The 13,267-nt window shown below is 33.4% G+C and overlaps 1 protein-coding gene and 1 non-coding gene across 49 annotated transcripts in view; both read left to right on the top strand.

Annotated features, from left to right (window-relative positions):
* Window positions 1-13,267, top strand: part of Plekha5 (pleckstrin homology domain containing A5) — a 236,999-nt gene that overhangs the window by 129,299 nt on the left and 94,433 nt on the right. For 46 of the 48 annotated variants that reach the window (XR_013423041.1, XR_013423043.1, XR_013423044.1 and 43 more), the window contains 3 exons: window positions 9,755-9,838; window positions 10,785-10,905; window positions 12,731-12,835. Coding sequence is in view for 41 of the 48 variants with exons in the window: in XM_078015158.1 (XP_077871284.1) it covers window positions 9,755-9,838; window positions 10,785-10,905; window positions 12,731-12,835 (310 nt within the window). In the remaining 7 variants the exon portion in view is untranslated. The remainder of the gene's footprint in view (window positions 1-9,754; window positions 9,839-10,784; window positions 10,906-12,730; window positions 12,836-13,267) is intronic. The other 2 variants (XM_078015143.1, XM_078015168.1) reach the window with 1 other exon arrangement.
* On the top strand, window positions 13,131-13,235 carry LOC120888752 (U6 spliceosomal RNA). Its single transcript, XR_005732440.1, has one exon. It is a non-coding gene; the product is annotated as a U6 spliceosomal RNA (small nuclear RNA).

Here is a 13,267-nt window from a genome sequence, read left to right as displayed (position 1 = left end):
AAATTACTTTCATGAAGTGGTGTGGACATTTTAAGAATCATATTTCATTTTTAGCCATATAGCACTAGTTAACCTTCCCATTTGAGCATCTTAAGTTCAGACTCATTTAAATGCCTTACAGATGAAAGAATTGTCTAAATTATTGTAGCCATTTTGCTTTTAATTTATCAAATGATAATATGTAACACTCAGGATGGATAAGTGCATTTGTTTTTAACTACATGTGTTAATTGAATGATTCTTGCATTATCTCCAAAATTCTTTAAAATCCATTACAAACTGTTTATATTGTAGATTTTAATGTACATGTTTTTATTTTAAAAAGATTTTTCAAAAAATTATTTAGAAATTACCTGAAAATAACCAAATAAAATAGATGAGTTGGTATGTGAGCTCTTATGCTTTGAACTATTTATTTGTTGAACCAAATCAATAATAATGCTTTATAGCTTTTTGCTTACATTGTTACAACATGCTCATTTTTCTACTGAGGTTTAAGCCCCCTCCTTTGCTTGGGTCAAGCCAGATTTTCTGTTCTTCGAGGGTATAGCACATGCTTTACAATTTTTGGTATTTGTACTGTTCTTTGGTACCTGTGATTGGGAGAATGTGAGGTAACATTTCTAAATCTGTTGTGGTGATAATTTTTTTCTGAGCAGCTGACTAAGAGTGGAAAATGATTGCAAAGCCTCAGAGGATAGGAATATAGAAAAAAAAAGGCATTGGGTTTTAAATTAAATTGGAAATGGAAAAGGTATCATTACAGAGCTTCAGATGGAAATGATCTTAGGGTAAAGCGAGGCAGTGAGATGCAGGGAGAGAAGAGAAGCAGCTATGGAGGCTGCCTGTGCACCACACTTCATTTGTTGTCTGTGGAGGAAGAGAAGGACAGCTAATGAAAGTACAGTTTTGTTCTATTTTCTTGCCATTGAACAGAAATGAAGGAAAGAAAAGAAAATTCTCATTAACTGTGGTAAGAGGAAAGGGGGAAACTGGAGAAAGGGATCTGAAAAGGAAGCAACTTGGCATGTCGTGCTCATAGCTTATGTCAACCTCATAAATGCCTTGAGCCTCATATTTATTCATTTGTAAAATGCAGATAATAATGCCTACAGCAAAGAGGTCCTGTGAGGAGGGTTATCAAGTTTCAAATAGTGTGTGATATATGAATGTGTGGTAGCACTGAGTAGAGATGCTCAAGTGATAGCTGTTGTAACAGTGAGGACTTTAATATTTGTTACTAGAGGTGAGCATCAAAATGAGATTTTCATACCTACTGAACCCCCACACACAAGAAATCAGAGATTATTCATTTATAAATGACAAGAAGAAAAGATATAAAAAATAAAGGGTTAAGACCTTAAGGAGAATTTGTGCACAGTAAGTAAATGAATCATTGAGGTTTGAGTGGGATGTCTGGAAGCAATTAGTTCTAAGTTAAAGACAAATGGCATTTAGAACTAAATGTGGGGAAAGGAAATATATAGTTTTCATGTTTTGAAAAAAAATTATAATCTTTCAGATTGCTAACTCTGGTTATTTCTTCACATAACCAAGGCTCAAGAATTGTTTGTCTCAAGAAAGGGTGCTTTTAGAGTTTTCCTTTTCTTCTTAAAATATTACCTTTAATTGAATTCCTTTAGAGGCTGAGGATGTGGCTCATAGATCACTTACCTAGCATGTTCAAGGGGTCTGGGTTTGATCCCCAGCAATATCCAAAAAAAATTTACTTTGGGCCATCACAGAACTAATTTATTGTTACAACCATGTTTTTTTTTAAACCTTAATTATATTTGGTTACTTAGATCTCAATTTGACAAGTTACTGTATGATTTCTACTGATAAAATTTCTTCAATTTTAAAAAAAGCAGGAGGGTATAATTGTCCATTGGTATAAGAAAACCAAAGCCAAATTAAGAATATACCAAAACTATAACTTGTCTGTTTGAGTAGAAGGATACAGATATGCACACATCTGGACTGTTTACTGCATAGTTTTCTACCTAAATTAGCAACATGCAGTAGCTTCCATAGTGTCTGCACCTCTTCTGACCCTCTCTAGTTTAACAACATTGTGGATATGTTGGAGTTTTCACTGAATTGGACCTCATAAAAGCCAAAAGTCACGATACTGGCTTTGTTACCACAAAAGAAGAATTACCAGAAGAATTACCAGGCAGAAGCTGCCAAACCTCCTCATGCTTTCCTGTTTTTCTTAAACTAAATTAAATCCTTTTCTCTTTCCCTTAAGGAAAATACATGATTCATAACAAACCATATAAATGGGTGGGTTTTCATCTGAGTTTAATAAGAGACAACCAAAGTCTTTTATTTGGGACATAGTATCCTATTATAAATTTCTTTTTGTGCACAGTGGATGCATTTTCAGTGATTTTGCCACAGTTGAACACGTAAGGCACTACTTTGACTAAGCTTGCTTTGACTAATAATGTCACTCAGAAGAATGATATTAACTGTTATTGGTAATATGTTGATAGCAGTTTCAGTATTTATCTATTAAATTTTAGAAAACGTGGCGCCAGGTTGGGTAGTGCACATCTGTAACCCCAGCAACTCAAGGGGTTGAGGCAGAAGGATCACAAGTTCAAGGCTAGCCTCAGCAACTTTACAAGACCCTCAGCAATGTAGCAGTATCCTGTCTCAAATTAAAATGAGGAAGAGGAATAATAATTATTGGGAGATTTTGCTCAGTGGTTAAACACCCTCGGCTTCAAAAAACAAAACAAAACAAAACAAAACAAAAACCCGTTGAGATGGGAATGTAGCTCAATGGTAGAACAATTATCTAGCACGTGCAAGGTCCTGAGTTTAATTTCTAGTACAACTAATAAATAACAGGATCAAATTTATACTAGTTACTGTAGTAACTTAAAATTTGGATCTTGAATGTTCCCCAGAGGCTTAGGTGGTAAAAGCTTGGTCCCCACAGTTGGCATTCTTAGGAGAGGTGGAGCCCATGGGAAGTCCGTAGATCATTGGAGGTGTGCACATTTGGGGACCTTGGCCTCTTCTTCCCTTTTTTGCTTTCTGGCCATGAGGCAAGTGGAGTTTACTCAGCCATGTGCTCTTGCCATGAAGTGCTGCCTCACCAGCCCAACTCATGAGGACCAACTGCTAATGGACTAGAACCTCCCAAACTTTTTGTTATAATTAATTATCTGGGTTATTTTATTGACAGAAAATTAATGCATCATGAAATCCATGAAACAAAAGTTAAAAAATAAATAAAACTTACAAAAATAAATACTCCCACAAGAAAGAACCGTGGTACTAAGAATAGCCAATATGGGTTTTTTTTAATATTTATTTTTTAGGTGTAGATGGACACAACACAATGCCTTTATTTTTATGTAGTGCTGAGGATCAAACCCGGGTCCCACCTGTGCTAGGCGAGCGCTTTACCACTGAGCCACAATCCCAGCCCAGTTTTTTTTAATATTTATTTTTTAGTTGTAGTTGAACACAACACCTTAATTTCACTTGTTTGTTTATTTATTTTTTTATGTGGTGCTGAGGATCAAACCCAGGGTCTTGCATGTGCAAGACGAGCACTCTACCACTGAGCCACAACCCCAGGCCATGTTTTTATTAATTGTCCAGAACATGAAATGAAACAAAAACATTAGTGTTACATGATCTCATTTCTTTTGCCATTTATTGACTAGGGCATTGACTTTCATATCTCTGGTTAATGAGATTCTAAAGAAAGATGGCCAGGGAGCATTGACAAAACTTCTTGAAAAAAAGGTGTGCAAAGAACTTTCCTTTCAATTCTGAACTTTGTGGTCTGTATGTGATACTTGTGATATAGCAGCCAGTTTGGGCCTATGAAGATGCATAGTTAAAAGGACAAGCCAACCCAGTAAAGATGACAGTGCTGGCCGTTCTTTTCTTAAAATCAGGAATAGCTTCTTTATACACTTGGTTCAAAGAATTTATCATGTACTGATTTATTATATATAGTATTACTCTTAATTTTTGATCCAGTACTTTTATTTAATTTTTACATTCAACAAAGATTTGTATATCTTTTTTGTAGGATAGGAAGAGTTATAATACTATATTTAATTTGTCAGTCCATAGTTAATTACACAAATACTTTAATTTCTTGTGTGACATGAAATACAACTGCATTAAGCATGAAACAATTTCTTCAGTTCTATTAGCTTTTATCATTGTTAAAACTAGATATTTGAAATACCATGTTAGTAAATAAATTCTTTTTTTCTAATCCCATAATTTTATTGAAGTTTATATTTGAAGTACACATTTTGTTCATTGTATATGTTTGTGGTATTTTCATAGGAATATCATTGTCACCTTCCTTTATAAGTCTCCCTGAGGGAAGACTAACATGTAGACTATATGAAATGTATTCTTCTCTAATGATCTGGAAAAACCAACTTAACCTATTATGAATGTTGCCATGTAGTTTATGTTACTCTTATATAAAAGTACTTGTCATTTAGTGTTGATTCAAACCTAGTAAATTGCTAAGCTCTTTGATATATCAGCTACTAGAAAGTTCAGAACCAAGTTCTCTGCTTAAAAGTATAATATAGCCCAAGTTTTTGGTAGTTACTTACGTAATTCATTATTTGGTTCAAAATTTAGAAAGAACTAGATAGACTAATGAATTTCTATTCTATCTCAGGTAGACATGGCTTTCAAAATAAAATTATTATTAAGTGAAATAATAATTCCATAGAAGCTTCAAAGAGGCAGATCTTTCATTCACTTATCCAGTTATTGTAAACCTGTGGCAATAATGACAAGGGCATAATGCCAAAAAGCAAACAATTTGTGTGGCTGTATATAAAATTTCTTAATATTTTATGAAACAAAAAAAGCATTGACTTGATCATTTTATTTGGGCCTTTGTTGGAGGATGGTCTTCAGACTGAACTCATGAATATGACCTATTTCCTTCAGCCCTGAACTCTGGAATGCCTGCATACATTTTGTTTTTAAGAGATATTTCTACTAGTTAAAAAACTTCTTTTCTGCTGTCTTTGTTAGCATAAAAATACAACTCATCCTCCTCTGAAACTTAATAGAATTACATTTCTCCTCATTTATAACTTAAGAGGCAGAAGCATAAAGCCATTATTTGTGGGATATCATGAATTTTAAACAATTAGAGTCATGTGCCACATAATGATGTTTTGATAAATGACAGGCTACGTGTGCACCGTTGGAACCATAAAATTATAATGCTCAAAAATTCCTATCACACTTGTCATTGCTGTCATGGCATGGCACATTACATGTTTGTGGCTATGCTGGTATAAGCAAAACTACTGCACTGCCAGGCATATAAAAATAAAGCATATGCAGTTACGTATAGTACATAATATGTGACAACAATAATAAATGACTATTACAGTGCTTTTTTATGTTTTTTTATGTTGTTAAGTTCTTTAGTGTAGCCTTTTTTATGTTTTTTTATTGGTTGTTCAAAACATTACAAAGCTCATGATATATCATCTTTCATACATTTGACTCAATTGGGTTATGAACTCCCATTTTTACCCCAAATACAAATTGCAGAATCACATCGGTTACACACTCACATTTTTACATAATGGCATATTAGTGACTGTTGTATTCTGCTACCTTTCCTATCTCCTATTATCCCCCCTCCCCTTCCCACCCATCATCCCTCTCTACCTCATCTGCTGTTGTTCAATTCTTTCCCTTGTTTCCCCCCCCCCTTTCCCTTCACATCCTCTTCTATGTAATTTTGTGTAACATTGAAGGTCTCCTACCATTTCCATATGCTTTCCCTTCTCTCTCCCTTTCTCTCCCCCCACTCGTCTTTGTTTAATGTTAATCTTTTCCTCATGCTCTTCCTCCCTGTTCTGTTCTTAGTTGCTCTCTTTATATCAAAGAAGACATTTGGCATTTGTTTTTTAAGGATTGGCTAGCTTCGCTTAGCATAATCTGCTTTAATGCCATCCATTTCCCTGCAAATTCTATGATTGTCATTTTTTATTGCTTCGTAGTACTCCGTTGTGTATAGATGCCACATTTTTTTTTATCCATTCATCTATTGAAGGGCATCTAGGTTGGTTCCACAATCTAGCTATTGTGAATTGTGCTGCTATGATCATTGATTTGGCAGTATCCCTATAGTACGCTCTTTTAAGATCCTCGGGGAATAGTCCGAGGAGGGCGATAGCTGGGTCAAATGGTGGATCCATTCCCAGCTTTCCCAGGTATCTCCATACTGCTTTCCAAATTGGCCTTACCAATTTGCAGTCCCCCTAGCAGTGTACAAGTGTACCCTTTTCCCCACATCCTCGCCAACACTTATTGTTTTTGACTTCGTAATGGCTGCCAATCTTACTGGAGTGAGATGGTATCTTAGGGTGGTTTTGATTTACATTTCTCTGACTGCTAGAGATGGTGAGCATTTTTTCATGTACTTGTTGATTGATTGTATGTCCTCCTCTGTGAAGTGTCTGTTCAGGTCCTTGGCCCATTTGTTGATTGGGTTATTTGTTATCTTATTGTTTAATTTTTTGAGTTCTTTGTATATTCTGGATATTAGGGCTACCAACACAAAGGAGAGACAACAGAGATATTAGAGGAGCTTTTTTATGGTTTTAATGTTTACCCCTCATTTTAAAAAAGTTTACCGTAAAAATGTAAAATGCTGCCATGTTACAGTGACGGCATCTCTTGATTTTATCAACAGGCCACATTACATCTAGGTTTCAGAGAGTATGCTGTATGATTCATAATGACAAAAATTACATAGTGATGTATTTCTCACAATGTGTCCCCACTATTAAATGATGTCTGACTATATTTAGGTAGGGGCTAATTTAAACTGTCTTTAAGTTGCTAGCTGAATGTTAGTATAATAATGGTAGCATATACATTTAATACTTATAGTTCATAATAAAAACATATAAATTTTCAAGACTTGCTATATTTTAGGCCATATTTTACTGTTTATTCTTTTAATATTTATAAACATATCTCCACTAGAAAGTAAGTTCTATGAGGGCAAGGACTTAGGTTTTGCTCACTCCTATTCCTGGTACCTAGAACATTTTCTTATTTTATATCTAAATTAAAACATATATATTAAACTATGTAACTACATACATAAACTAAATTTTATATATGTATATTTCTGATTATATTAAACTAACAACTTGTGGCAAAGCTACTGAAGCAGTTTAGATACAGAGAGGTAAATTAACTTGCCTAAGATGGCCTAGTTAGTGGAAGAGTTAGGAATCAAACTTGTATCGTCTGATTTCAGAATTTGTTTTCTCAGTTGCCATTGTTTCTTGCCGCCTCCATTTTGTCTAGAGAAATGCAGCAACACCAAGAAATAATAAATGTTGCTCATTCAGTATAATTAATTGGTAAAGGGCTGTGATGGTCTAATGCAGGATTTCTCTTCCTTAGCACTGTTATTTGGGTAGATAATTTGGGGACGACTTCACTGTGCATTGTAAAACCCTGGCTCCCGTAGATTCCAGCAACCCTCCCCAGTTATGATGTTCAAAAGATTACTGGAGATTGTCAGATGGCCTTCAAGAGATAAAACCCTCGCTTCCTACCTCCCTCAGTTGAGAATCACTGGTTTAGATCTATACATTAGGGAATATCGAAGAGGGAAATCTGGAAGATACTTAGTAAAGTTTGGCCTTCCTGCCATGCTATAGTGAGTTTAGAAACAAGGCAGGAATTAGTTTACTCTTTGACCATAGCCATGTTTTATATCAAGACCTGAATTTCATACCTTTTTATAAGGATTCCCTTGGAAATAAATTTATATAAAATCGTACATTTTCCCTTTTTATTCACAAAGAGCATCAGATCTCTGACAAGAATTTATATTTGGGGGTGGTGGTGGCAGTGCCAGGATTGAACCCATGGGCACGTAACCAATGAGACATGTCCCTAGCCCTTTTTTATTTTTTAATTTATTATTATTATTATCATTATTATTATTATTATTTTATTTGGACACAATATCTTTATCTATTAAAGCTTCAAATACATTTTTAGTAGTAAAATTTCTGAAGTTGTAGTGTGATCAGTTTTGCTAGAACACAACAGGGATATTCCCAAAAATATCTCACTACAAAATCAGGCAATGAAAAGCACAGGACTTGAGGGGGAAATGAGGTGAGGAGCTTCAGTCAAAAATTCTTAGTAGTAGGTGGGCATCATGGCATGTATCTATAGTTGCATTTACTTACGAGTCTGAGACAGGAGGATTGCTTGAGCCCAGGAGTTCAAGGCCTTGAACAATAGAAAAATCTTATCTCAAAAAACAAACAACACAAAACTTCATTAGTAACACATAGAAATAAAGATGCAATCTAATAAATATGGTATCACAGCTTTACACGTTAATTGTTACAAAATGCTAGAAATACTACAACAAATATATACCCAGCCTTGAAAAATACCTGTGATTTTTGCTTATAGAAGTGAACTTTATTGGAAGGATTTTAGCTGGTGAGTTATTGGGAAAATTTATAAGAGACATGGTCTAAAAGTAAATCTAAAGTTGTATCACCAGATGTGGATGAGTGTGCTTCAGAAAACAGACAATGAACTGAAATAGCTGGTAAAATGTTTGAAGCATATGCAGATATGTGTTTTGTGAATTCTTATGTGACTGAGTTCTGCTGGATGCAGATTGCAGATTCACTTAGTACTTCTTACAGCAAAATAATGCATAAGTGACAGTGAAGTTGTGTTATGCTCATATCATTCCCTAATCTATGAATCATCTTAGAACACATTTCTATACAAGTGTTAAAACAGAACCGATGGCACTCTTGGTCTGAATTTTGAGGCTCTTCAAGAGTAAAATTTTTAAAAAATCACACTGAACTACAGAAAAGTATAACATGTATCGGATGAAAGCATAGTTTTAAAAGAATACGTGGTTAAATTTGGTAGAACTGAAGAAAGCTGGAAATCATTGTGTCCCTCCTGAGCCATGGCCTCCCCCTTTGTGACAAGGATAGTGGTCAGAACCTAACAATAGGCCAGCTACTTCCCACACTGTCAAGTGCTCTATCTGCTATTAAGAGAATTTATACTAACAGACATGGTTTTATGAAATTTTTTACTTATTGGCACTCAGTGTTTGTTCAACTCATTTTTAATTTCATTTAATTACTTAGCAACTGTGTTTACCCTTTACCATTGCAATACTTTAAGATTCAGCAGTATTAAATGCAATGTAAATGCTCACATAACAAAAGAAATGATTCTGAAATTTAAAATTAATTTTAAACTTTACAAAAGTGAATTCTAAAAAACATTAACAAGAGCAGTGAGGTTTGATAGTCCCATCAAGTAATAGAAAATTGCCACTTTGAAACAATTAAAGCTGGAGTTGATATGTTGGTTTCTTATACTTTTAATTCATTTTTGACAAAATGATTAGAGAATAATACAGGGGTGTGTGTGTGTGTGTGTGCGCGTGCGCGCGTATAGTGATTGTATGCCAAATCAACTATCAAGAAGAAAGAATTGAGATCAGAGTAAGCTGCAGTGAGTTCAGTGATATTATAAAACTGTTAAGTAGCATTTTTGCACGTATTCACCCACAGTAGATAGTAGGTGATTTGAATTTCATCTTCTTTGTTCAGTAACCTTAATTTTACAATAAAGAAATGGGTGTTTTGCTACCAAAATATTAGTGATAATAGAAGTGCCTACATGTTATCTTTTTCTTTTATTCTTTCAGCCATAATGAAAGGAAAGTGACCTGCAAACATCCAGTCACAGGACAGCCATCACAGGACAATTGTATTTTTGTAGTGAATGAACAGTAAGTAAAAAGTTTCATGCATTGCCTGTAATCAGAATGAGGTTAGCATTGAAATTGCTCTAATCCGTATTTAATACAGTAAAATTGAACAGTTTTCTTACCTGAACAGTTGCAGTCAAGTGTAATAGTCCCAGCTGTTAACTACATGTGGTGTAGACATGACCTAAAATGTAGTTTTCAGGAGGAATATAATTCTAGAAGCTATTTTTGTGAGAATTCAAACTGAGAAAGTTTTAATTCTCAAGAGCACAGAATATAAAAGTTAAAGAAGCTGTATAAACTTGGCAAAATTATTAAACTTAATTTGAACTCATTTTTTCTCCTTCCATTCAGTAGATTTCCTAGGATTTCATAAGCATTAAAAGAAATAAGTGAAAAAAGTTTATATACTATGAAGCTGGCCACAAATATTAACATTTTCTTATTTTTAACATTAGAATAATTAATCTTATTCCTCTTTTATTCTTGTTTCCAGAGGGTGGTACTGGGAATTGAACCCAGAGCCACAAGCATGTAATCTTGTCTTCTACAACTGAACTCACCCCCAGTTTCTTATAATTCCTTCTTGTTTTTATTTTTTGTTTTAGACAGAGTCTTGCTTTGTTGCCCAGGCTGGTCTCAAACTCTTTAAGCTCAAGCAATCAATCCTCTTGCCTCAGCTTCCTGAGTAGCTGGGACTACGAGTGTACATCACCATGCCTGGCCTGTAATTTTCCTGTTAGATGACCAAGTTGATTATCTTCAGTAATGCCTTTTAGAATTAGCATGATATTAATTACATTGAGTTTAGCAGAAGAGTTAATTGTGTTTAAAATAGTTGTAAATATTAAATGTTACTCTGTAGTAACAAGTATCCAGTTATTTTGAAAACAGGACTCTTGCTTTGTTAACTTCAGGAAAGCATTACTGTAAAACAGTTTACTTATTTAACATATTTTATTTTCAGGACTGTTGCAACCATGACGTCTGAAGAAAAGAAAGAACGGCCTATAAGTATGATAAATGAAGCTTCTAACTATAACATGAGTTCAGATTATGCAGTACATCCAATGAGCCCTATAGGCAGAGTAAGTACTTTGCTTATTGTTAATTATTGATCAGTGATAGTATGTGTAATTATTATATTTTTATTACTACATGGATTTAACTGTATTGGAGGTAATTGATATGAGGAGCAGTGTTTGAAATATAAAGTAATAAAGTTGTAATTTAATGACATTTTTTTTAAATCTTAGTTTACATGTTGAATAATTTTGCATATAGAAAAATGCTTGTGTGAGAGAATAGGCACTTTATTGAATCAGTGTAAGGTTTGTTATGGTTTTCTTCTTTTTTTTCTTTTTGATACTGGAGATTGAACCTAGGAACACTTTATCACTGAATTACATCCCGATCCATTTTTGAATTTTTAATTTTGAGACAAAAGTTTCACTGAGTTTCACTAAGTTGCTGAAGCTGCCCTTGAACTTGAGATCCTCTTGCCTCAGCTTACCAGGTTGCTGGAATTACAGATGTTTACCACCACACCTGGCTCAATTTAAGATTGAAAGGGAAGATTAATACAATAACCTAGAAATCAAAAATTTTCTGACTACATGAATGCCTAGATTTAGGAGACATAGTAGAAAAATAGTTATAATTAAAAATTATGTTTATTGTAAGGGAATGGGCAGTAGACAATAGTTTTTTTTTTAATGTCTGCTAAGTTGTTTAAAATAAAGTTTTGTAGGATATTACAAGTAAATAAAATTTTCAAATAATGTAAGTAATTTCTGATTCTCACTAAATAACAGAAGAAAGCTAAACTCAGAATGCAGATGGACTTTTGAAATATGATGTAAAACCAAAAGTAAAAATATGAAATAATGAGAAAGTCAACCACATTATTTTCATATATGCAGAATATCTGTAATTCATATAACAAAGAATAATTACTTGATAATTAAAGAACTGCCTTGGATTAATAAGAAAAAGGGTTATGATCCCATTTTAATGTGGGCAAATACTGTAAAATCAATTCTAAAAAAAGAAAATGGAATTTACTCTTTAGTACGTGGAAAAGATTCTCAGTCTCAGTAATAAGAAAAATGCTAATTATAACAAAAAAAGACCATTTTTCAGCAATTGGATTTGCAGAAGTCAAAAAGTTTTAAAGCATAGCATATTGGCAAAAGTGTAGTAAAATAGACATTTTTCTTTTTCTTTATGTAGTGAGTCTCAAGTAAAATGGATACTATGTGCATAGTCATTTGAAAAAGATAAGATACTCCATAACTATAAGAACAATTATTTTAGATTGATAGGAATGCACATGCCCATAGTAAATAGATTACCTCACTAGATTGTCAGGAGGGTTGGCTGGATGCTAGACCTCAAGGGTAAGAAGTAGACTGGTCCTGTTTTATATTTTTGTACTATTTGAATTTTATACTGTAAGCATTATCTAGTTGAAAGCAGTTTAGAAAAAATACTGTTGTGTACAAATAATGCTGTTAGCCTTCATTCATCAAAACACTATTAAATGCAGATATAAAGCAAAATGTTTTATCATTTGACTTATTCTTATACATTTGTTAATAATTTTTACTTATTATTCATTTTATAAAGTAGATAAAACAAAATACTGCACTTTAAGAATAGTATATATAAATTTTAAAGGCAATAGTGTAAAACCTATGATCCTTTTGTAATATCCTGAGGGAAGGAAGATTCTTTGTATTGAACTCTTACACTTGAAACAACTAAGCCAACAAAAATTGAATTGTGATAATTTATTTTTCCTACAAGTCTCAGAGAAATCTAAAAAATACAAGATTAAAATAGTGAAGATAAAAAATAATTTCAAATATTGAAGCATTATTACTGCATTTTCTCTTTTTTTTTTCTGTTTAGACATCACGGGCTTCAAAGAAAGTTCATAATTTTGGAAAGAGGTCAAATTCAATTAAAAGAAATCCTAACGCACCTGTGGTCAGACGAGGTTGGCTTTATAAACAGGTATTTTTTTCTCCCATTTGATAAGAAATAAAGGATAGAATTAAAGAGATCTTTTGAGCTGAATATTGTCAAGACAATTACATGAAAATATATAAAATAGAAAAGGAAATGTACAATAGTCTCCCATACCCCTTGACTTTTATTACCCCTAAGAGTGTCAGGTGAAAAATAAAGACAGAAAAAGGAATGGATGTTACAATAAAGACTGTTTGTATATGTTGGCTATAGGTATTTCTAGGTTTAAAATTAAATAGGTGCTGTATGTTAGGAATCCCATGCTAAAATTCTTTATGCAGTGCTTGCTTCAACATCTTATATACTGAAATTGGAATTAGAGGGAAGATGAGCCTGGCCTCTTTACAAGCATGACATATGAATTTGTGAAGCATTTTGTATATTTTTGTAAATTTTCCAGGCAGAAATATTTTTTAA

The sequence above is a fragment of the Ictidomys tridecemlineatus genome, chromosome 6 (assembly GCF_052094955.1).
Source record: "Ictidomys tridecemlineatus isolate mIctTri1 chromosome 6, mIctTri1.hap1, whole genome shotgun sequence".
Taxonomy (NCBI): domain Eukaryota; kingdom Metazoa; phylum Chordata; class Mammalia; order Rodentia; family Sciuridae; genus Ictidomys; species Ictidomys tridecemlineatus.
The sequence above is the reverse complement of the archived record's forward strand: the minus strand, read 5'-3'. Positions and strand labels throughout refer to the sequence as shown.